The sequence below is a fragment of the Sorex araneus genome, chromosome 2, assembly GCF_027595985.1.
Source record: "Sorex araneus isolate mSorAra2 chromosome 2, mSorAra2.pri, whole genome shotgun sequence".
NCBI classification, from domain to species: domain Eukaryota; kingdom Metazoa; phylum Chordata; class Mammalia; order Eulipotyphla; family Soricidae; genus Sorex; species Sorex araneus.
Window position 1 is genome coordinate 80,655,616 of NC_073303.1, and position 25,619 is coordinate 80,681,234.

General features: G+C 42.7%; 1 protein-coding gene across 1 annotated transcript; it reads right to left on the reverse strand.

The window, feature by feature from the left end:
- Window positions 1-506: 506 nt before the first annotated feature.
- VXN (vexin) lies at window positions 507-20,867 on the reverse strand. Its single transcript, XM_004602417.2, has 6 exons — window positions 20,479-20,867; window positions 15,770-15,825; window positions 12,607-12,757; window positions 7,689-7,750; window positions 4,590-4,681; window positions 507-3,438 (listed from the first exon to the last, which is right to left on the reverse strand). The coding sequence occupies exons 1-6, from the start codon at window positions 20,543-20,545 to the stop codon at window positions 3,255-3,257; spliced, it is 612 nt and encodes a 203-aa protein (XP_004602474.1). The 5' UTR covers window positions 20,546-20,867; the 3' UTR covers window positions 507-3,254.
- Between the last annotated feature and the right edge of the window lie 4,752 nt (window positions 20,868-25,619).

The window sequence follows — 25,619 nt, forward strand, 5'->3', positions numbered from 1 at the left end:
CCCTAAATGTCCTGGAAAGCCTGTTGCCTCTGGCACGAGAAGACTCCGGGCTCAGTCATTCCCGGAAGGCCTCTGTAGTTGGCCTTGGCATCCTCTTGTGAATGGCTGTGGTGTGAGTCATGGTGCGTCTGCAGTGGCCTGGACCTGAGGAGGATACAGAGGAGAAAGGCCACATCTTTTCGAGCCATAGGGGCGAGAAGCTAGCAAGAGGGGAATGGCCACTGGGCCCCCTGGGTTTTATGCTGGGGACAGAGGGTCTGCATTCATAGGGTAGTGGTGAGCCCTGAAAAAAAAAGAAAAGGTTGTGCCAGGCCATGCCCCTTACTTACTGAAAGTTGGTCGCTGGGCAGGGCTGGTAACATCAAAGCCAGATGTTGCCCTGCGATAGAAAGGCCGTGCTCAGGTCTTTCTCACCATCCTTTTCATTTGGGTCAAGTCCAGGAGTTTAATTTGTTTCCTTTGAGAAAATGCATTCTCTCTCATTCAATGAGGGAACCTGAGGCATATCCTCTTGATAGTTTATTAACATCACAAACAAAGTACACTTTATTTTCATTGAGGTTAGCCAATTCAAATATTCTATACAAGAAAAACAATTCATTATGAAATATATAAATTAAAAATAAATTTGTTCCATCCCACACACACCTCCGGCTGCCACATACAAATAGAGAACATCAGTTGTAAATTAAATAAGTTAAGTACAGCATCTTAGAATACGCTGAGACGTCCAGCAAAATTCACCTATTGGCTTCTTTATTTTGTTCCAGGCCCTCTTACCTACACAAGGTAAGATGTAGTTGATGCCCAAATCTCTAAATAATCTTCTAATGGGCCAACCAAATGCTGAGTCAAAAACTATGATTGAAGGGCAGAGATTAACAAGGTGAAAGTCGAGAAGCCTACGTTTCCTGTTCCTCCATGACTTTTTTATGGTTTACCAACATAAGAATAACAAGTCACTCAGAGAATGAAAAGCAACACATAGTCACAGAACAGTAGCAGAAGAGGAACAGTTGATGTCCTGTGGCCAAGTTTTTCTTTGTACCAAGAAACAACAACTTTCAATCTCATCTTAGGTCACATTTCACCACATCTCTGGTGAAAGGGTTAGGAGTATTTTATTTTTAATTTTAAAAAAATTATTTATTTTTATTCTTTGGGTCATACCTGGTGATACTCGGGGCTTACTCCTGGCTCTGTGCTTAGGAATTATTCCTGGCGGTGCTCAAGGTATCATATGGGATGCTGGGGATAGAACCTGGGTCGACTGCATGCAAGGCAAACGCCTTGATGTACTATCTGTACCACCAGCTGTACTATTGCGCCAGCCCTGGAGTATTTTATTTTTAATTTTAATTAAAAATGTGTTTTGATTTTGGGGCCATACCCAGTAGTGTTCAGGGATCACTTGGGAGACCATACGTTGTCAGGGATTGAACCCAGGCCGGTCACATGCAAAGCAAGTGCCTTACCTACTATCTCTCAGGCCCAAGGATTGGAGTAATTTAAGCTTCTCACTTAAAAAGTAAGTCTTCTGTGGTCAAGTTGAGGCCAAAGATGACAAACGTACAAGGCACGTGCTCATGCTAACTTCCATGGTCACACATTGCTAACCATCTCAGAGTCTATCTCCACACCTGTCAGCCATTGCTCATCAATTGTGTTAACATTCAAGAAAACAGTTATTCACTATCATTGATCCTTCTCGAAAGTTCTAAACTGTTCTTGTGAAATAGACATAACAGGGCAGTCATTGAAACTGGGCAGACCTATGAGTTGGGTACTTGGGTACTTCAGTCTAATCATTTAACTGCTTTTTTTTTTTTTTGGAGGGACAGTTTTTGGCCACCTGGCTTTCCTCAAGGCTTACTCAGGGATCACTCCTGGCAGGCTTGGGACCATACACGGTGCCTGGGATGAAACCTCCGTTGGGCTGCATTCAAGGCAAACACTTTATCGGCTATTCATTTCTCTGGTCCTCATTTCATTGCTTTAAACTGATACCTATCAATGGGTTAAAAAAATCACTTCATTCAAAATTGCCATAAATATCATGATGATAAACGCTAAATGCTCGATGTTCTGCCTGGCACATAGTAAATATTTAATGTTAGCATTATTATATTATAATTCAAAGGCTACTGATATTGACAATGAATTGATATTCCCATTGAAAGATGGAAATCATAATCCTAGATAATAGGCTGAACCATGTAAAGTTAATAATTGTTTTTGACCGATAAAGCACCCAATTTCTGTTGGTTCAAACTAATATATAATGCTATATTTCATTTAAATTACTTATTCTAGCTTTATCAAGAATTTATCAAATTCTTCTCATCAAAGACTGCCCCCAGAAATATATTCCTACTCTTCAAAACCTTCTTCAAATTGGAAAGCAAGGCAAAGAGTTTGGTGGAAAAGTTGAGGATTTATCTTTTTCCACTATCTGGGATCTAATCACATATTCTCTTAAGGCCTAGATTTCCCCATCTATAAATTGGGAATAGTTGTGCTTTCTCTATAGAAATTTTGTGAAAATAAGAGAAAAATGATGGAAAAAGTATCACTTCCAATCTTCAAAATCATTAGTGCAAAGCAAGGTATTCTTAATTCTATTAGACTATGCCACTTCAGAAAACACTAGCATTCAACATTTAATTTTAATCCTGTTTTATATAGAAAAACTCCACATAAAAGAATAGAAAATCCATGCAATCATGCCAAATAATCATCAAAAAGATATTGATGTATGCTCAAGTAAGTATTTGAACTTAGAAGTAAATATATAATTTTTTTTGTCCTTAAAAATAGTACCTCATTAAGTTAAAACATGTATGATAATTGGGACAGTAAGAACTTTTATGTTAACAAGTGCCTCAAACATTGAGCTCTTAGATTGATGTCAGAAATCACATACATTTAGAATAACTCACAAGACTGTCTGATTCATTCCTTAGAGCTTTTAAATATGAGTTGAGAAAGTTTGATTTTGGTGTGTTTTGCTTAAAGATAGGACTATAAACTTTCTGGCTTCCAAGGTCATTTTCAGATCATTGGCTTTAGTTACTCTAAAAAGGAACCGTTTTCTTTTGCCTTTCCTACACCTGTGCTAGGATGATGGGTTAGTAAAGGGAAAAAGGTGGTGTCTATTGAATAGGTACTAGCAGAGGTGATTTTGGCTCAGTTCCAACTCAAGAGTTTTTCTGCACTTGTGCAGGGAACTTCAGCCAACTTGGCGAGAGTCACCTTTAGTCGGCTTCAAAGGCGCTGTTGGTAGCTCCCACATATTCTGACTTCTTTTTGTGCCTTGTCCACATTTTCCGGAGGATGCTGGGCATACCACAGGAAACACTTCCTGTCAGAGGAAGGGAGGCTTCTGCTCCTTGGGGAAGTGTTGGATAGTCTTCAGTAATCTTCTTGAGCTGCCTGGATCTAAAGAAAAGTCAGGGTGGGTGGGCGCAGCAGTCACTTTACTAAATCAAAAATTTAGATTTTACCCCAAGAAAAGTGACCAAGTTCTTCTTCAGTTCACATATCACTTGTCTAGAATAGGTCTCTCTTGGGAGAACTTCTTCTGGGATGAGGGGGAGAATGAGGTGGCCCTAGGTACACACTGGTTTATGGCCAGAGACACATATGGCGGGGGGGGGTGGCACTTGTTTGTGGAAGCTCTTGGTGCCAGAATTCCATCTAGAGTAGGCAGAGAGAGTGCACCTGCTCTGTCTGGGGTGCCCCAGTGATATTGGCCCTGTATGGGGCCCGAAGAGATTTCTGGTGCTGTGGTATCTTCTGGGACTTGCTGCTGTGTCTCTGGGTCAGGGGTGCTGCACTAAGATGGCACCCAAAAGCAAATTGTGTTTTTTGGGTCACACCCGGCAATGCATAGGGGTTACTCCTGGCTCTGTACTCAGGTATTACCCCTGGCGGTGCTCAGAGGATTATATGGGATGCTGGGAATTGAACCCAGGTTGGCCGAGTGCAAGGCAAAAATGCCCTACCCACTGTGCCATTGCTCCAGCCCCTGGAGGCAAATCGTGGGCATGACAGCTAGTCTGCTGGGCAGGTGGGGACCCAGGGAGGGACATCCCAGGTCCTCTGCCGCCATACGGTCTGGAGATTCAATCCTGGAACCCGCATACTTGGGCCTTGCTTGTGGAAACTCTTGGTTGCTGGGATTCCATCTGGAGAAGGCGGGGAGACTGCACCTGCTCCATCTGGACTAGAATCTATTAGCCTACTTCATGAGACATTTCTGACACTTGTTTGCTTATGGGAAGTTCTCAATATGGCCTGTGATTATAGTTCTCTAATTGACCAAAACCCCTCCTGGATGACACTTTTCCAAATCCTAAGAGTGACCTTAATGAAGCGGAAACCATCAAAAAGACATTTCATGGAAACAGTTGATGAGGCACTACAGAGAACAGGATGATCATCCTCATTAAAAGATAATTTGCAGTTGGTATGAATTTTGTTTTAGCATCCCCAAGGGGTTTGTAAACCAGGCCACCTGGGTGTACTTTGTGACCCAGGAGCAGCGGGAAGCCCAGCAGGCCACTGGACTAGGGACGCACAGCCCTTACCCTCTCCTCAGGACAGCTCCATTCTCTGTGCCCGCGGCTGCTGCCTCCAAGATGGCGGGTGCTTTCACTGAGATCCGGGCCACAGGTGGCATCTGTGTTGAGAGGAAGGGAAAGGGACTGTGAGGACGCGGCCATGTTCATAGCTCTGCCATTGACTGGGCACTAGCTTAAGATGGGCTAAATTGAACAACCATCCACCTAGGGCCAGAGTCCTCTCGTTTTCATGGCAGCAGTTTCCCCTGGAAGGCGTCTCCGTGCTCTATAGCCCACACCCTGTTTGATAGTGGCCTGGGAGCTTTCATTTCTTACAAGCTCCGGATGCTCTTGGTGTTGCTGGTCCTGGGATCTCCCTTTGAGAATCACTACTGTAGAGTTGGGAGAACTTGGGAGAACAACCCTATCTTAACCAGAGACCTTTATTCTTCTCACACTACCTTGCTGTCAAACCTGTAGGTTCTAGCTTTGAAATCCTTTTTACATCCTTTCCATCTTCTCTGTTGCCTCTGCTACAGCCCTCAGAGATGGCACACTGGGACCACTTTGTCTTCCCTCCTACAGCTCCCCATTGCACTCTCCCCCCACCCCCAGCTCCATCTGGACCCTTGACTACTGGACTTCCCCTCTGCACACAGTGAAACCAACCCTGCAGCCTTCACTTCAAGGCTCCTCAAAGTCCATCTCAGACCTGTGCTCTCCCCAACCTGTCCCAACAGTCCCAGGCCCAGCAGGGCTGGTCCCAACTTCCCTAACGCTCAGGAACAGCTCCGTCATTTACCCTGACCATTCTTTCTCTCCTGGACTCAGCCTCACTTGATCCGCCTTCCAACTACTTTCTCCAGGAAGCCTTCCCTCAGGTTAGTGGCCCAAGTTGCTCTCTCTGGCCTCACGTCCCTTCCACCCTGAACATCTAGTGTGACATGATTTGGCCTAACACTAGTTCTCTTTTTATGGTTCTGTACTTGGCCCAGGTGTTTGTCCAATCTCTTTATCAGCACAAAGTTCACATGGCATGTGACAGAGTCTGGAATCACCCGTGGGCCTCCTCGGTTCTAGGGTGGAAGTGCTCAAGAAGCATATTGAATTGAAGGTAACGGATGGTTTCATCAGAGCTAAGTCCACAGGCAAAGCACTGTGCCTCCACCCCAGTTGCCCTGGAGTCATAAGGTCACACATTCCTAAAATTGCTGGGAAATTTCAGTGCTAGCCCTGTGAACCACACCCGTTCTCCCCAGTGAGGAGAGACTGTGAGTAGAGTTACTGTGCCACCTTGTGGCCTCTTGGGAGTGCTCCCTGCTGTCCAGGTCAAAGCTTTTCGGGGGAGGGGTCCATACACCCAGTTCTTTTTTGTTGCTTCTGGTAGTGCTTGAGGGACCACGTGGTGCTGACAATGGAACCTAGGTCTCCTACATCCCCGCGTGCAAAACATGTGCTCCAGCCCATCAAGCTACTGCTGTTGCCTCTGTTTAGTATCTTTCCTTTTGTTTTGGGGTCATTCCTGGGCCCCTTCCAGTATTCTGGGGACCATGAGGTGTCAGAGATTAAACCTCAGTGTCCTGAAGGCACAGCATGTGCTCCAGTCCATGGAACCATCGTCCAGGCACCACCCTTCCTAGTTCTGGAGGAAAGCCATTCTCTCCCATTGTCGTTGGTCCAGTTGTGTGGCTCTGAATTGCTCTCCTGTTTACCAAGCCCACAGTCCTACCATCTCAGGCCTAGAGGAATGGGCTAGCCATGCAGCCCCTGATCCCATGTATTATTATCACGGCCTCCCTCCCACCTCTGTGAACACATTTCCCTCACCGCACAATTCCCTCTCAACTCACTCTGGCCTGCAGCTCTCTAGTTCTCCAGCTGTGGCTCTGTCTCTGCCACAGACTCCATGAGCATAGTGCGGGAACTAAAGCAGGTAGTCCCAGGTCATTAGCTACTCTCATCCCTTCAGCCTCGGTCTTCCTCTGGGCTTAGGTGAGGGTGGCTATTTGGGCTGTCACAACGGAAACTTTTCTTCATGGTAACAGTTCAGCCATCCTCAGTTTCTCCCGAATACTAGGTTGACAGATGCTTCTGATAAAACAACTTGTTCTCTGCCTTCTCTTCCCTTTGTGTGGTTTCATTTTATTTGGGGGGCTTTTATTTTGTTTATATCTGGTGGTTCTCTGGGTTCCCTCCTGGTGGTGCTCTGGGGGCCACATGAACTGTTGGTGATGGAACCCAGATAAACTGCATGCCAGACAATTGCCCTGTGCTATTTCTCCAGCCCCCCCTCCCCGCCCAGGTGGGGTTTTAAACACCATCCCTGGATTAGATTTTCTTGGAGGCCAGGAGGGACTCATTTCTGTTAACTGTGTTCCATGAGGTCTTCTAGACTAGATAACCTCTTAGGCACCTTGTTTGTGAGTCCTGAAAGGGGAAGCCCAGATGCCCAAGGTGACCTCATGTTCAGTCACAACCCCTCCTCCCCCACCGGGGCTAACCTCGATGGTACCCCACATTTATGCTCTGAAGAAGACACAGATGTCTGCTGCAAAGGGTCTGGCAGAGTTAGATTAGACTTGCACTGCCCAGTTCCCCAGCCAGCATGGACAAGCTGCCCAGTTCGGGTTGTCAGGAAGCAGATCTGCTGTGTCCTGCAATGTGTCACCTCCTCAGCCAAAGTCACGCCCTCATAGCCCAAAAACCTCAGGGTCTGATTTGGAGAACATAATTGGAGCAGATGTCCCCCTGGGGCAGCCCATCACAGGATGACAGGTGTCTTGTGTTTCCATGGTGCCTAAGACCATTACATTTCTTGTCCTTGAACTGCATTTATTTCTACCTGGCAGGGGTTGACTATATTCCTCTCTTTCTTTGTCTGAGAAGAGTACGAAGTAATAATATCTAGACCTGTTCATCAAAAAACTAAATTTCTAGCAAGCAAGAGCCAGCAGCCAGGAGTGTGTGGCGAGCTGATGAGGGTTTGGCGCTGAAGAACTCTCAGGAATGTTTCCCTAATAATCCTCAGGCCATAGAACAAGGACACATAGTCTCTTTCCATGACACAGACAGGACAAGAAGTTTAAAGCACTGAATTACAGCTAACCAGGCTTTATTTTTACTTACCAAAGATTTTCCATATGCTCGATTCCCACACAGATTTGATGATTTGGGTTCAGAAATCCCAACTGCAGAGTTGAGAGGAGGAGACATTAGTCAGTGGCACTCAGTGTTCTGCCTCCCCTGCTCCTGCATCAATTATCTCGTTAGATCACAGGCAAGAGATTTCTACAGGCTTCTGTAGCAAGCAGCAAAATCAGGCAGCTGGGTCTACCTCTGGAGCAGCTTCCAATTGGAGCACCTGCACCCCAGTGTTCTTTCAAGGGAACTAAAACTAAGGTTAATAAAGTTATAAGTGTGAAGCCATTCATCAGGTTGTTTGTATAAGGCAGCTGCTTTGAGAACATGCTTTCAGCACCTCCTTCCCTCCTAATGCCTCTAAGATCATATGAGTTTAGTGAAGATAGGGTCTTTACTGACGGGATCCAATGATCTAATCTATTGCTCCCAGATATTCCTCACTAAAGTAACCACAGAATCCTTCCTGCAAAGGGTTGGAGTTGATCAGTCCCAAGAGATAGGCTACAGGACATCTCTGTGCATAGAATTCTTTCACTTATGCTTTTCTGGGGGTTTCCTAGCTATCTAAAAGGATATTCTTTTGGATATGACTAGGTAGATTTTTGGGGGTCTTTAAATACTCTGATTTTTCCATATAATGTATGATAATGGCATTCCCAGAACCCCCAAATAGCCAAAGAATCAGAAAATAATCTCAAGACTCTCATACCAAATAGCAACATTTTACATTTAGATGGTAGGAAAAACCTGCATAACTGATGTCTGACCTACTTCTGAGTAATTTCTATCCTGAAGCCTACAGCTCTTGAGAATTTTGGTGTTGATTTGTGGCATAAAACATTGGGGAGGACACACATCTCAGAACTGAGCAGCTTGCTGCAGAGATGCCTCTGGATTTTAAGCCAGGCCAGTTTCACCGGAGTGCCTCAAACAGGATCAGGCATCCCTCCACCTGCCCCCTAAGAATCCCAGTGGCTGCCAACTTCCAGAACCCAATGAGAAGTGCAGCACACTCCAATGACAGCACAGTCCAGGCCTCAAGGGATAGAGATGGGCCAGTCCTTCTCATCCCCCAGTCCTCAAGGTCAAGCCCACAAACTGCCTCTGGCTATTTGAACACCTTAATGACCATGAATCAGAGACACGCAAAAGAATCTCAGAACTGAGCAGTTCACTGCAGAGATTTCTCCAGACCCTAATTATTTAAAATTTTAGAATTTCAGGACCACATGGCCACACTCATAAGGACACAATATCTTATGTTATTCATAAGGCAGGGTGAGGTGGGGGATACTGGGGACATTGGTCGTGGAAGATGTGCACTGGTGAAAGGATGGGTATTCGATCATTGTATGACTGAAACTCAAATATGAAAGCTTTATAACTTTCATATTTTTTCATGTGTCTCATTGTGATTCAATACAAAAGCAAAAAATAAAAAAAATGTTGGTGAAACTGAATTTCAATAAATTTATCTTCTGGGACTCATGTTCCTATAATCCTATTATATTAAGGCATAAAGAAATAACAAATAATAGCTTTTCCTCAAATATTCTTTCCCTCAAAGAAAGCAGCATCTTAATGCCATAAAATAAAAAGTTACAAGATTACTAAGACCAAGCAATAATACCCAGTGCTCTGGACTAAATAATAATAAATTATTTTGAGGTATCCACTGTGTCAGGCACTAGATCGAGTGTAAAACACAGTGCTGGAGCAATATTACAGCAGATAGTGAATTTGCCTTGCACATGTCTAACCTGAATTTGATTTCTGACATCCCATATAGTGCTCAGAGCTTTCCAGGAGTGATCTCTGAGCCAAAGCTGGGAGTAAGTCAGGCAGCTGCCATAGTCGTGACCATTTTCTAGATGAGGAAACTCAGATCTTAGAGATTTATAATAATTCTGATGAAGCTAGGTCAGGTCTAGGACAGGGATTCTTAAAATTTCTCTACTCACACTCCCTTGGCTAAAAGCCAAGAAATGCAACCTGTGTAGGGAGGGAATGCTAAAACAGAAGGATGACCAAGGATGATTTCTGTTTTAGGAAAATCCCTCTCTTTTGAGGTGCCTTGTGGATGGAAGGGACTGGGTAGCCGAGGGCCAGGCTTGATTGTCACACATTAGAGAAGAAGCAAGGGCCAATAGCAAAGGGGTGAAGGCACTTGCCTTGCTTGTGACTGATCCAATTTTCTCCCCAGCACCACCTGATCCCTTGAAAGAATTCCAGTGCAAAGAGCTGGGAGTCGCCCAGGCAGGAAGCACCAAAAACAAAAGTGGCCAATAGATGGAGTGAGTCTGACCCAGGTCATTTATTCCATAGACCAAGGAGAGCTGGGACACATCTAGGAGTGAATTTCTTTTCAATTTTCAGTGGGAGGAAGAGGGAGAGGCCTAGGGCTGTTGGTAAGATAACCCAGTAAGTTGCTGGAAAGAGAGATAGTGACCCTAGCTAAGAAAGAAAGAGAGGTTTGAGGGAGGAAGAGGAGTTCTTTTTGAACAAGCTGATCCTGAGGTTTCCAAGGACATATTGGTGGGAGTTTCGGCAGGCAGGAAGTCCTCCTAGGTTCAGGAAGTAGAGGGCTCTCTTTCAAGTCACCCAAGATTCACTGGATCAAGACCTCAAAGTGAAAGAGTTTCTTAGCCAGACCTCTTCTTTCAGAGTCCAGGCAATTTCCAAGATCCTTCAGAGTATCCCTTTTTTTTCCTACATGAGAAGGTCACCATAGCCTTCATATAAAAGAGCCTTCTCGTATATAGCCCAGAGTAAAAACAGACCCTGAGGTCGGAGATCCTTGGAGCCACACTTCCCTCTGACTAGAGGATGGAAGACCCAGGATTGGTACCAACGCTTTCCTGTAGGGATAACCCAGCCTGTCTCTGACTGAGAAGCTTCCCTTCCTCCCATCCACTGCAGAATCAGATGGAGGAGTTGAAGGAATTGAATCAATGCCCAGTTCAATCTTCTTTTTTTTAAAAAAAAAAAAAACCGACTTGCACATTCTCACATGAGCTGTCACGTGTTGAGCAGATTTTTTCCATTTCAAGATGCACTATTTACCTCCTTCAGAATAAAAAAAAAACTGACTTCTACACTTGTGTCTATAACCTCCTTAGAAAGGGAAGAAAGTGTTCCCTTAAACTAGAATTTACATGCTATTTTCATGCTATTCTCAGCATGAACTGAGAAATCAGGAGATCTGAGATTTACTGATCTGTAAATTTACTGTAGATTTACTGGTCTAAAAATTTACTAGCCAGTTCTGGTGCAGGTGAGCAGTGCAGCCTTGGGTAGCTCAAATTATTTCTGTGTTGCAGTTTCCCTTTCTGTGTGTGACTTGGCAGGGAGGCATGCAGGGCACCAGGGGTTCTCTCTGTAGTATGCAATCCTCCCACCACAAGTGGATTGTTGCAATGCAGATTGCTAACCAAGAGTTTCTAAAGATCCAAAATTCATATTCCAGCATGGTCTTTGGTGATTCAGCTGCTCTGGGGACTTTGAAGCACACATTTCAGAACTAACCATTAAATTATCAATGTGTAATCTGGAACTAGCATCAACAGCAATATCTGGAAACTTATTACAGGCAAAGTTGGGGATTCTTCTCAATCCCACTGAATTAGGATCTGCATATAAAGCAAGGGGCCTAGGTAATTTTTTTGGTGTATTTATTTTGCACATTAAATTTTGAGAAACACAGCTCTAAATTCACTTTGGTTTTGTAGAAGATATAGATATTCGTTTTTCACACTCACATGTGCCCACCCTTCCATCTATATATAGAAAGAGAGAAACATCTCTGAATTTGCAAGGCAGATTGTGGTTTTCCTAATGATTTCACTTTACATGCATATGTATATGAAACTGCTTAACCAGAGAAAGTAGCTTGATTTTATGTGTTCTTATACATTGGATCTCAAAAACAAGGCTAGCCATTCTATCTAGATACTCATGAGGGAGATAAAAAGGGAAGATGGAAGCATGAGGGACACTCTCAGTGGAGTATTTTATCAGTTCTTGTAACATACAGAGTTGTCAAAATCCAAAAGCTTTGAGGACACCTCAGACTTTCCATTGTGTTCTTTAAAAAAAATTTTTTTTTTGTATTGTGAACACAACGAATAAGCCAAGCCAGCACTGAAAGCAAAATACCATCTGAGACTTCCTTCAGCGAGCCAGTCCCAGATACTGGGCACAGAAGCCATTTCTTTTTTAGAAGTTCAAAGGGAGGTAGTTTTCAAAACAATTTTTTTTCCTTTTTGGGCCACACCCAGCGATGCTCAGGGGTTACTCCTGGTTCTTTACCCAGGAATTACTCCTGGTGGTGCTTGGGGGGACCATATGGGATGCCTGGGATCCAACCTGGGTCTGCTGTGTACAAGGCAAACGTCCTATCCACTGTACCATCTCTCTGGCCCCTCAAAACAAATTTGTCCCCAAATCATATAAAGTGTTGAAGTAGCCTGTTGTTCACATTTAGAATGATGTGAAGGTTTTAAGATGACCGTGTCTGAGGAGCACGCTGGTGCAGCCGTTGAAATAAACTGCGCGCTGCTTTAGTTTCACAGACCAGGTCCTCCTGTTTTTCTCTCCCAGAGCGGCACCTTTTTCATCACCTCTCAAGCCCACAAGGGCGTCCTGATGGGGCAAGAGGGTAGATGAAAGCCCCTTTGCTGGTTCCCGTACCCCGAAGGGCCTGTTTGGGACATTCACAACCAGAGCAGCACATGCTGGGGACCTTGCGGTCCCCACACCACAGGGGCTAAGTTCACCTGCGTGATGCAGAAAAACAGCCCCCTCCCAGACAGGCGCTCCAGGCCGCCCCGCACCCTTGGGGTTGTGTCAGGGACTCGGGCCCAAGCACCTACCCGGTCTGGATGGGATCTTCCCAAGCACCTACCCGGTCTGGATGGGATCTTTCCCTGGTGCGGTCCCTGTCGCGGGGCGCTCTGCAGCCGGCCAGCCCGGCGGCCCTCGCCGTCGCCGCGGTCTCTGCGGTGCGGCAGCAGCTCCAGGGGGCGTGGGGCGCAGAGCTCGGATTCTATCACCACCTGCGGGACAAGGATGGTGACTGGGCTTGTTCCTCTGCCCATCTGCACCCAGGGCCCAGGCCCAGCCACAGGCCCGCAGCTCAGCAGCTGGGGCGAGTGCTGGCAGGCAAGCCTTGGCACCTGCCTTCCTCCCGGGAATGCCAAGCACAGTAGGCAGAACATTAGCCAGAAAATCAAACTGTGTCACTGAGCTTCAGAATGTTTCATGTGCCAGGGGCCAAGAAAATGTGGGTTCTGGGTGTCCCCCAGCAGCAGTTCCTGCGCAGTTAGCAGCCAGGGTCATTAGGCCCCAAGCCCGGGACGATCAGCTGCCCCGTCGGTTGACATGGTTTGACAACAGATGCGGCTATTTGAAATGCAGCGCTGTGGCGATTGGTGCCCTTGTTCAGGCGGGGGTGCCCTCTGACTACTCCAGCAGAAGGAGAGGACGTGCTGTCCTCCTTGTCCCAGTCGTTTAAGAGAGAAGCTGTGTTCTGCACGAGGGAGACCCCAGCCCGAGTCGGAGCGCTGTATGATCCACCCAGCACTATTGCAAGTGACCCCCTGAACCCCGTTACAGGATAGGAACCAACTGTGACCCCCGAACAAACCAACAATAACCTGGGTGGGTGGAGAAGGGAAGGAAGGAGGGGCAGGGAGGGAAAGGATGGCCAGAAGATGGAAGGGGGAAAGAAGTAAAGAATTTTCACGTGTTTTCAAAATTCATACTCCCTTTTTTCCTCTTTGAGCAAATGTACTTTTTTTTTTTTTGCTTTTTGGGTCACACCCGGTGATGCACAGGGGTTACTCCTGGCTCTGCACTCAGGAATTACTCCTGGCGGTGCTCAGGGGACCATATGGGGTGCTGGGAATGGAACCTGGGTCAGCAGCATGCAAGACAAACGCCTTACCTGCTGTGCTGTTGCTCCAGCCCCTAGCAAATGTACTTAAGAGACTACATAAACATAAAGATAGAGGTCTTTCTTAATCACAACCATGCCCAGGAAATTCTAGAGTATACAGGAGGTTGGTCTTTGTCCCAAGATTGTCAACTTTTTATATCCAATCCCAAGTGATTTCACCTCTACCACTGAGAATTGTTTCCTTTGTTTAGGTTCTAAATCCCCTGAGAAATTTCTCCCCTAGAACTCTGGTACTATATAGTCTAATGACTTCCTTTCCATTGTCTAAAATAATAATGTTATTATTATATGACAATTATGTAATTATTTTGTGATCTTTAATATTATATAATAATGATGATATTTTTATCATTAACAGGAGTTTGATGCCTGAAAGTCCCCAAACAACACCGGGGTGGCCAGATGATTGCCTACTGTTGCTGGGCCTGAGCAGCGACACTAACTCAGCACTAGCACTGAACCACCTGGCCTGGATGACCCCCAGGCCTTGGAGTGCTTTAGAAGGCCATTAATATTATACCCCCAAATTAAAATACAAAGATGTATTGACAGTCTTCATATTATGAAATTTGTGTATATGTATATATCTGCATATAAATCTGTATATAATCTGTATGTAAAATAAGTAATTTACCGCATCATTAAATTTAATTTAAAAAGTCACTGTCACTGTCATCCGTGTTCATCAATTTACTCAAGCGAGGACCAGTAATATCTCTATTCCTCCCAGCCCTGAGATTTGAGCAGCCTCTTCTTACTCGTCTTTCCCAACGATTGGAGGCTCTTTCAGGGTCAGGGAAATGAGACCTGTCATTACTGTTTTTGGCATATCGAATATGCCACGGGTAGCTTACCAGGCTCTGCCCATATGGGTGAGATATTTTCGGTAGCTTGCTGGGCTCTTTGAGAGGTATCAATCTATCTATCTATCTATCTATCTATCTATCTATCTATCTATCTATCTATCTACCTACCTATCTAGTACTCTCTATTATTTGTTGCCTACTGTCTGAACTCCATCAAATATGGTGTGGCAATTATGGCAAATGGGTAGGAAGTGTCTTATAATGTGTCGCGCAGTCCAGAAAATGTCCTGGAGCATGGTGGCAATTGGATAGTGGAGGTCGGCTGCCAGGGCTAGGTCCCTTGGGATGGGGAGGATTCTCACCCGCCCCCCTCTGGGCTGCCCCGAGTGAAAACAGCCTGGCTCGGAGTATTATTAGTATTATTTAAGAAACACTATTAAAGTAGCGAAAGAATGTTTTGTATACAGGAAGATCTAGGTTTTATTCCCAGCACTCAAGGTCCTCTGGTGACTGCAGGGAGCATCCCCAAAGTTCCCGAACACTGTGGACTATGGCAGATCTCCAATAAATTAATTAAAGTAGCAAAGATAGTTTGAAAATAAATTTGATATAAAAACCAATGACAAAGAGGTTGGAGGTAAATGAAAAGCACAGCTGGAAGACTGAAAATTATTCAGAATTGTTGGCAGTCTGTGACAAGACTATAAGCAGAAATCTGCTTTTAGAAATTATTATATTGCTACATCTAGGACAGTGTCTCTTCCACATAGTAAAAAGGCAAATATTCAATGAAGATGTGAATGAATAGATGAATAGTCAGATGGATGAATGGAACTGCTTCTATCTTTTTACCTGTTTATGCTACTTTGAGATCTGTGTACCATAAATTCATCCAAAAAGAAACAATAGTATTTTGTACAAATAAATTCATTGCACTCTTATTTGTTATACTGAAAAAACCAGTCTATTACAAATGGACTCAAACTAAGACAACACCTAGGTCAGAGGTGTTATTACCATATCATGGTCTCTATTTAAATAAAGTTTATATATTTGATAATATATACTTTCTGTGCTGGAAATAAATGGAGATGGGAGGCAATTTGGAACTATTTTGTATTTGGTTAATATTGATCAATTATTTTGCTTAATTGGAGAACACAAAAGGCAGCAATAATAATATGGAATGCAGTAACTCTTCTTGTTATTAAGAGCAGAGGAGAGAGAGTCATGTGACTGGATATTGTATTGTTTTTACTTTTTTTTTAAAAAGTCAATTGAAAGGATCAAAACAGGTTTCTTACATTCTTAGTCAAGAGGTGCTGAGAGCTTTTGACTCTCCTTCTGGCTGGACTGGACACTGCAAAAAGAGATAAAGAAACGGTTTTAGAGATTGCCTGTAATATTTATGGAGTTGTAGAAATAATAATCGAAAGGGTTCCTGCTTGGAGTGATGGCAGGAGAATAGAAGATGGGATATGGGAGGAAGAGGCAGAGAATAACTGCAAATTTATCTTATCTAACCACAGCTACTTTTTAAATAACAAACCTACAATAGAGGTGCACTATAGTTATTAGCCTTATTCACTGTTATAAAAATAGGAATTACCTTTGTCCATCTAATAAATATGATAAGAAAAATACATTACATGCATACAATGGCATATTCTTCAGTCTTAAAAAGAAATGGAATTCTGACATACAATAAAACATGAGCGGATCTTGAGGTACCGAGAGCAGAAGTCCATAGACACAGGGAGCAGAATAGAGGTTATGAGGGACTGGAGAAAGAGGGAATGGGGAGTTGTTAATGGGTACAGAGTTTCTATTTGGGATAAAAAAAGAGTTCTGGAAATGGTGTTGGTTGCACAAAGTATGAATATATTTAATGCTACAGAACTGTACATTTAAAATGGCTAAATAATTTTTAGATTAATTTTACTGTACAATACACAGTGACCTTAAAGAAATCAATTACCCAGGGGCTGGAGCGATATTACGTTGGTAAGATGGTTGCCTTGCATGCAGCTGACCTAGGCTCAATCTCTGGCATCCTACCCATATGGTTGCTTGAGCACTGCTAGGAATGATTCCTGAGTGCAGAGCCAGGTGTAACTCCTTAGCATCGCTGGGTGTAACCCCCAAACAAAAAGCAAACAAAAAAATCAATTACCCATAGAGAAATGTTACTTGCTTGGGAATGGGTGGGTCTTTTGTTGATAGCCGGCATCTGAGTAGATGCCCAGGTACCCAGGCATCTCTTTAGTTCTCCTTACATTGCTGCTGAATGATGTACTTTGAACTGAAATCACATGCTCACTGCTCTACTGAGAACTGAAATGACTTCCTGTCACATATCAAACAAATGCTCTGGTAAGTGTTAGATTGTTATTTTATTTTTCTTTCTTTCCTGTACCCAAAGAAATCAGGACAGTGAATAGCCAGAACACTCAGCTCCTTCACTTGGGTGTGAATTTGAACTTGACCATTTGCCTTTACATGACTCAGGCAAATTACACATTCTCTCTAAGCCTCTCTTTCCTGTACATAAGATGAGATGAATAATGACACCTACAACTGAATTAGTCCTGTGGTAGGATTCCATGATAAATGACTGCTCCCTGCCTGGAAGACTATGTTTCCAGATCTTAGTGAAAGTTATTCAACCTCTGGGGCTGGAGAGATAGCACAGCCAGTAGGTTGTTTGCCTTGCACTCTGCTGACCCAGGTTTGATCCCCAGCATCCCATATGGTCGCCCAGCACTGCCAGAAGTAATTCCTCAGTGAAGAGCCAGGAGTAACCCCTAAGCATCGCTGGGTGTGACCCCTCCAAAAAAAAAGCAAAAAAAAAAAGTTATTCAACTTCCTTCTGGCTACAAGGTGAGAGCAGGTGGAAAGAATAGGTGATTATTTCTAGATACAGAGTGGACTGAATGGATTCAATTCTATTAGGGTTTCTGGAGTTTTCTCTGCTTGCCTTCACCAACCCCCAGCCTGCCCCTCCTCCCATTATTGCTTATCCCCAAGGTAATTATTTTGCATGCTGTGGTGTTCTTCACCCTAGGTTTAAACCCTCTTTGCACTCTGCTGTGCTTCAGGAAATAACTTCTGGGACAACTTCTTGGTAAAACCACAACTGTTATCTTTATAGTTACTATGAATTGGGTCTGTGAAATATTTACCTTAAAGGGATTTTTTATACTTTAGGGAGTAAAATTATGCACTTTTCTTTAGTTACAGTCTTGTGCCTTTAAACAATAAAAAACACCATTACATTTTCTGTTGCCACATTTTTGTGAGACATTGAGTGGTTCATCTAAAAAAAAACAATTTTTGAGATTGAACACAATATAAGTCTGTTTGTGTGTATTTGAAAGAGTGATAAAATAAAATAGTAATATAATACTATGGAGTTTTACCAGATGATGGTTTATTTGCATTGTTTTTCACTCCTCATAGCAACTCTATGAGGTAGGTACTCTTCACTAATTACACTTTAGAGATGGAAGTTAATAGAGATGAAACTAATTCCACTTTAGACATGGGAGTTAATAAAGACCCACAGTTGGTTGTGGAGAAAGCCTACGCGTGCTCTTAACATGCACCTGCTGGACTGTGCTCAGATGGTGCTTGGGTCATTGCAGCGTGAATAAACATGGCTCAGCTGAAGCATCTGGGCAGGGCTGATCAAGAGTTACCAATTCTATAAAATGTCAAGAGTAGCAAGTACCATCTCTCTGACTGAGCCTACTTGATATCCAAAGCCTACTGCTTACTGAACTTTGGGGAAGGCAAAAGAAGGAAAAACACAAAATAAGAAGAGGTGGATTTCAAGTATGTGTGGGGTAATGTAAAACTGCAAATATGTCAGAAAATAACTCTCTGAGCAATGAGATGTCTATGGATAGAGAAGAAAACTTTGTTTAATACCAAGAAGAGGCCAGGAGTGAAAATTGCAAGAAAGGAATATAGGATCATTGGATATCCTCAATCTTTTAAATGTGGAATAAAAATATAAATGACGTTGTGATGTATTTAGTGATGCTTAATAGCCAGGTTCTAGATATTGTGTGCACAGGCTCTTCACAAAGCTGAGAGGTAAGTTCTAGTTTTCTCTTTTACAGATGTGGAAACAGAAGTAGAAACAGGGTAAGTAACAGCAGAAGTAGAGGCAGTATCTTACTCATTATGCTAAGTATATGAGTCAAAAGTCTTATTTTGAATGATTTTATTCAGGCGAAGCATGGCCTTGCCCCTGGCTTGCATATTGCTTTTAGCTTAAAAGGGTCATTTGACTTTGCTATTTTTCTTCCTGTCTGACATTGAAATATTTAACATTTTCAATGGAAAAAATAAGTACATTTTAACAACTTCCACATTTGCTTATTTGGTTTCTTATTTTAGAATACAAATTTAGAGAAATAAATTAAAAAGAAATAAAAAAATGTATTTGGGGGCACTCTCAGTGGTGCTCAGGAACTACTTCCTGCTCTGTGCTCAGGGTCCAAATCCAGGCCTCCTGCATACAAATTGTATGTTCAGCCCTTTGAACTCTCTCTAGCACATAGTTCACTGTCTACCCTTTTTGATTCTAGTTCCCTCATGCCCGGGATTATTCAGTTAATTAATTTTATCTGTAAAAGCTTTGGTTGAAGTCCTCATACTTTTCTATAGCTATTTATCAATAAGCAATATAGTATTAGCTTGTATTTCCAAAATGCAATAAATGCTAGTATAAGTGCATTACTTTTCAGTCTACTTATTTTTATTCTACTTTCTGTTTTTGCATCCTCTGATAGAATAGATATAATAACCACATTAGATCAATTCCATTCCTGTTTGACTGCTGTGGAGTATTCCACAACATGTTGATGGTACCACAATTTATACCCTCCCCTCTTCATGGATGCTTTGATTATTTTCAATTTTGCCCTTGTAGAATCAATATCCTGTAAGTATTCATATACCAGGGAAACTGGTATATGAATGTAAACTGAAGAAGTAAAACTGCTGGGTCAGAGGGTCATCCCAGGTATGGTTCTGACTCTCTACAGAAAATTCCAACTCTGTGTAAGCAGACCCCTCTCTATGAGGCAATAGCTGTCTTAAGCTTCATTTATTTTCTTTGTGTCTGGCTGAGTATCTCTTTGCTGTCCCCACCCCCTCCTATCACCTTTGCCCCTAGGCAGGCAGTGGCCCTGACACCATGAGGAGAAGAAAGGCGTTGTTTGAACAGGGAGTCACCACACCAGAAAACATCCAGCCCATTGCATTCAAGCCTGACAATGAGCCAGGAGCAAAGCCTGAGTCCCCGGCGCTCCCGGGAGAGGAGAGAGGGCTAAGCTGCAGAAGAGGCAAGGGGGACTGTCCAGTGACTGGACACCAGGAATCAGCTGAGTTCTCACACAAAGCCCTTCCTGGAATTTGCACTATGTCCCTCCAAAGCTCACCAAGTCTCACCTGGGAGGGGGATGGGTGTGCTAGTTTGAGGTTATCCTTAGGAGCATGATCCTGGGGTCTGCATAGGGGACAACCCAGGTCAGGACATTCTTTGACTATTTCACTGGACTTCAGGCCCCTGCCAGTATTTCTCCTTACATTTTGTGGTACAGTTAGAAATCACACTTTGAGGCCAGCTGGTTCTCCTTTCAGAACCTACTTGCTTGCTGGAGAAAATGCAATTATTTGTCAAGATGCATTAGGAATTTTTGTCTGTTTCTTAAGACGGAGGCTCGCTGTCACTTGTTTGCTTATTACAGGATTGCCCACTGAGCGAGGTGAACTGGAGTGCTTTAACTGCCCCCAGACTCCCCTCAATGGATTTCTCAATGATTGACGATTATCCAACATGCCTCCTTTTCAGAAACAACAACAACAAAATGCCATCAAGACAGGGAACCCATCGGCACATCGTGACCTGGGGGCCAAACCGAGCAAAACAGCAAGTGCTGGTCTTAACCTACCTTCCTGCCCAAAAGACGGGGAAGGGAAGCACCAGGGCAATTTTACTCACCCTTGGAAGGAATCACGGTGGTGAAAACTTCTATATTTTCATCACTGCAGCTGTAAATCTGATGCATTCTTTCAACCTTCTCTCCCCCAAAGTGCCTGGGAACCGGAGGCCTCTCTCTGAATCCCTAGTCGCGAGGTTTCCTAATCCAGTCTGGCTCGAGAATCATTGTGCAGGTCCACAAAAGACAGGCTGGTGCTGTGATCTCATCTCATTCCAGAGTCTTCACTGCAACATTTTCTAATCCCATCTGTCTATTTTTTTTTTATGAATCCTATTATTGCAAACCTTTGATTGAGTGTGGAGGTTTCAGTCCCCTCCCAGCCAGGATGTATTTAACATTTTTATTTCGCCGTGTCTGCCGCAATGAATTTGGAAGTCTTTTGTGAAGTGATGATGAAGTGAAATCGCCTACTCGGTTTAACGCCAAGCTTGGCTGAAGAATGTCACTGAAAAAGAAATGTGGATTGGGTACCAGTGATTCCTCTTTTCATTTTAGAAGTGAAGGGGCTGCTCCCCACCCCCCATACCCCATAAAAAGTTGATGCAGAAATTTGTCATGTGTTAATCTGGCTTCCTTCAAAGTTTCTATTTTAAATAAAAGAATTGTTTCTTTTGCCTCATGCCTGTAGACTGACAGGGCTGGCATTTTTAAGAAAGAGTTGTGAGGTTAGCATCTTCCTGTACCATCCTTCAGGCTGTGGGACAAGTAGTGAGGTCCAGTGCTCAAGGAACTCAACTATGGAAAGGTTGCATTTTTATGATCTTAAATACCCTGATAAATTTTCTCACATATAATATATAGTCTGTATTTTATCTTTTATATTTATATATAACACATCACACACAAATACAATATAGTTGAAACATATGTCACATTTACTACTTCTCATCGATTTTTACAGATTTTTTTTTTTGGGTCACACCTGGCAATGCACAGGGGTCACTCTTGGCTCTGCACTCAGGAATTACTCCTGGCGGTGCTCAGGGGACCATATGGGATGCTGGGAATCGAACCCCGGTTGGCCGAGTGCAAGGCAAATGTCCTACCCGCTGTGCTATCACTCCAGCCCCTACATTATTTTTTAATTAAAAATAATTATTACAGATTCATGATGATGTAATAATATCAATAATTTTATTACCATTTGTTAAATGCTGGTAAAGAGCTAGAAACATGACATATAATCTGATTTAATGTCACAACTATCCAACTATAACTTAATGCTGAGGAAACTGCAGCACAAAGAGTGAGTTACTTACCCAAGAGTGAAATGTTTAGTTCCTGGCAGAATTAGAATATTAATTCCTAACTTGACTCCACAGTCAATGTAATTAACTACTAAATATCTATCTTCAAAACCCTCCTACTTTGAAACTGGTGATCCAAAACTGTAATATCTTCATTTTGGACTTGGCTTTCATTGATATTTCTAGAGTAGGCAAGGTTAGAGTATTTAACTCAATAGGCAGTTGTTGATATGAAACTAGATCTTTGGAAATTGTACTCAGCCATGGAAGATGGTCCTAGGAAGCCATATGTTTAAATTTGTCCACTCGATCACATTTGATTGACCCTCTGAATCCATTTGATCACACCTGATTGGACCAGAGTGGACACCTAATTCAAACTTCTGCCTTCTGGAAATAGCAATTGGGGTTTGCTTGGTCTCTGATCAGAGGGAAAGCATCATTCTTAGGGGCCTAATGGGGATGAAGCTGGGGAAGCTAGTGGAAATACCATATTTCACCACACAATTGTTTCATTGGTTTAAAGTAATGCAAGCATGATTTTAAAAAATTGTAAGAAAGATAAAAAACATTTTTCATATTGGTTACATGCCACTTTTAAAAAAATGTTTTATTAGTGAATCACCGTGAAGTATAGTTTCAAACTTACAAAGTTTCGTGTTTTACAGCCACTTTTTTCCCCAAAAAAATTGGCATGAGATCTATAATAATCATGCAGTGAAATGTGGCAAAAGGAGCTGGTCTTCAATTAGCCTTAGGTCTAAGGCAAGTCTAGTTTAAGGGACTTAGTTGGGGTGAAGAAACAAGTGTCCCACACTTGGTGGCCAGGTGTACATGCAGGCAAGGGACAGTGGGAGGGATGGTGGAGTGGGGATGAGGGTGGGAGACTGAGGGGTGGGTGTAGAGAGTTGAAAAGGATACCATTAAAAATGCAAATTGGGACTGGGGAGACAGTTAGAAGGGCTGGAAGGCCTGTCCTGAAAGTGTGAAGTCTCTAATTCAAACCTGGCACTGCATGGCCCCTGAGAACTTCAAATATAGTCCAGGTGGCCTCCACGCATCACTAGAAGTTATTGGGTTTCTTCTGACACTTCTAGGCCCAAGCAGCAATACTCACAAGCCCAACTATTGAACCAACAATCAGACATGTTCCATGACCCAAGGATTGCAGAAGTGGCTGCCAGAAGTGATTCCCAGAGCCCCAGAGTACAGCTGGACAGTGTATCCCCAAAATACAGTCATAAAGGAGAGAGAAAGCATTATCCCAGATAGCTTACTTCCCATTTTCCACCTGTTTCTCTTAAGCCTAATGTAATTTCTGTCATGGGCTCAATAAGATTCCTCAGTCTTTATTTGTTCAATTTCCATTTGCTTAAGTTTAAGTAGGTTTTGGATATTTTCATCAAATAAGTGTGTTGATTAAATGTTTTATAACCTCCACAATGATTAACTTTTTAGATAATATAAAATTTAGATAAATATCTAATACAATAGAAAACAAATCCGAAGTTGTAGTAATAGGCCATAATTATGTTAAAAGATTGTAGGTAATAAACTCTTCAAGATGAAATTGAACAAAAAAATGTACACCTTACTCTTTACATTTAAGAAATTCTGATTAAGCACTCTATTACGGTGACCTTGGTATATCAGCAATTTATTACTGATATCTGTGCTTTACCTTCATCACATACATAATAAAAGGCTGTAGTGAAGGGCTGGAGTGATAGCACAGTGGTAGGGCATAAACCTTGTACGAGGGCAACCTGTGTTCGATTCTTCTGCCACTCTCAGAAAGCCTGGCAAGCTGCCAAGAGTATTGGGCCCACTCGGCAGATCTTGGCAAGCTATCCTTGGCATATTTCATATGCTAAAAACAGTAACAATAAGTCTCACAATGAGAGACGTTACTGGTGCCCGCTGGAACAAATTGATGAGCAATGAGATGACAGTGACAGTGACAGTAAAGGGCAAGGGCTAAAAGACTACCAGAGCATCTCCAATGATCTGATTCTCAATTGAGACTAAGCACCCTCTGGGCACTCAGGGTAACTAGTCCCACTGAGTTAAATGTTTTCTAAAAAAGCTAAAACCTAATCAATTATACTAAATAGTGTTTAGTGAATAGTATTATGTCAAATGGATATATCTAAAACAATATCTAGGGGCTGGAGCGATAGCACAGTGGGGAAGGTGTTTGCTTTGCACGAGGCCAACCTGGATTCTTTTCCCAGCATTTCATATGGTCCCCCGAGCACTTCCAGGAGTAATTCTTGAGTGCAGAGCCAGGAGTAATCCCTGTATGTCGCTGAGGTGTAACGCAAAAAACAAACAAACAAACAAACAAACAAACAAACAAACAAAACCCCCTGTAACTAATTAAGCCTGTTAAGAAAATGCGCCAGAGAAAATAATTCTTTAAATATCAATTTCTGGGATCTGAGGGTATTGGCTCAAAAGGGTTGGGTGAGACTTTGCTGTGCCAGGGTCTGGACTCCTTCCTGGCACTCTAGGGCCTCTAGAGCACAGCAGGAATGGTCCAGGCACCCAGCATCCCTTCGCCAAAAAACCCACCAAACTGAAAAAAAATTATCATTTTGAAATATTTTTGAAATAATAATTCTTGTTATAAACAATTTTTAAAAATATATGAGTATACAAAAAACTGAAATACACTTCCACTAATTTAGTTTCACTTCCTAAAAGCAATCATGATTGATAAATCAGTAAATGTATTTCTGGATCTTGTGTGTGTGTGTGTATATATATATATATATGCACATATATATGTATATATATATATGCTTTTAAAAACAGAAGTATAGTCATACCTGAAACCAAATCATGAACAACTTTCTTTTTTTATTGAATTACTGTGAGATACAGTTACAAAGCTTTCATGTTTGAGTTTCAGTCATATAAGGATCAAACACCCATTGCTCCACCAGTGCACATTTTCCACCACCAATGTGCTCAGTATTCCCCCTATGCCTCCCCTACCCCTGCTTCTGTGGCAGAAAATTTCCCCCATACTCTCTCTCTACTTTTAGGCATTATGTGAATAACTTCGTAATGGTGTGTCTCACTGTGAGCCAATTAAAAATTAATTATTTTGTGAGAAAAGAAGTATGTTCACACTCATGTGTGAAAATGTACTTATTCTTAATTTTTTAAAATGTTTTGGATTTGGGGCCACACTTGTCAATGCTCAGGGCTTACTCTGTGCTCAGGGACAATGTGAGGTTCTGGGGATCAAACCCAAGTCAGCCATGTGCAAAACAAGCACCCTACCCTCTACACTATTTCTCTCCCTTTAAACTTATGTTTTTTTTTTAATTTATTTATTTTTAATTAGAGAATCACCGTGAGGGTACAGTTACAGATTTATACACTTTTGTGCTTATACTTCCCTCATACAAAGTTTGGGAACCCATCCCTTCACCAGTGCCCATTCTCCACCACCCGTAACCCCAGTGTCCCTCCCACCCTCCCCAATCCCATCTCCCCCCCACCCCACCCTGCCACTGTGGCAAGGCATTCCCTTCTGTTTTCTCTCTCTAATTAGCTGTTGTGGTTTGCAATAAAGGTGTTGAGTGGCCGCTGTTAAACTTATGTTTTTAAATAACTGTTATCTAACAGGACATATGTATGCATGTGCATGAACTCTATATAAATATAAACATATATGTACGTATATGTACTCCATTATAAGTATATATCTCTTCTTGGGCCATGACTATAGTTCATGGTAGAACATGGATCTCTCATGTGAGGCCTTGGATTTGATCAGGTTTTCTCAGCCCCCATATGTAAATATAAAATAAAGTATACAAAATGTTTATAGCTCTACCTTTTTCTTCCTTTTTTAAATTTTTCTTTTTTTTAATTTTTGG

Coding starts and splice junctions, on each gene's coding strand:
- VXN (XM_004602417.2), bottom strand. CDS start 20,545: ATGCATCAGATTTACAGCTGCAGTGATGAAAATATAGAAGTTTTCACC. Junction 12,758..15,769: donor AGCACCTCTTGACTAAGAAT/GTAAGAAACCTG, acceptor CTTGTCCCGCAG/GTGGTGATAGAATCCGAGCT. Junction 7,751..12,606: donor AAAGATCCCATCCAGACCGG/GTAGGTGCTTGG, acceptor TCAACTCTGCAG/TTGGGATTTCTGAACCCAAA.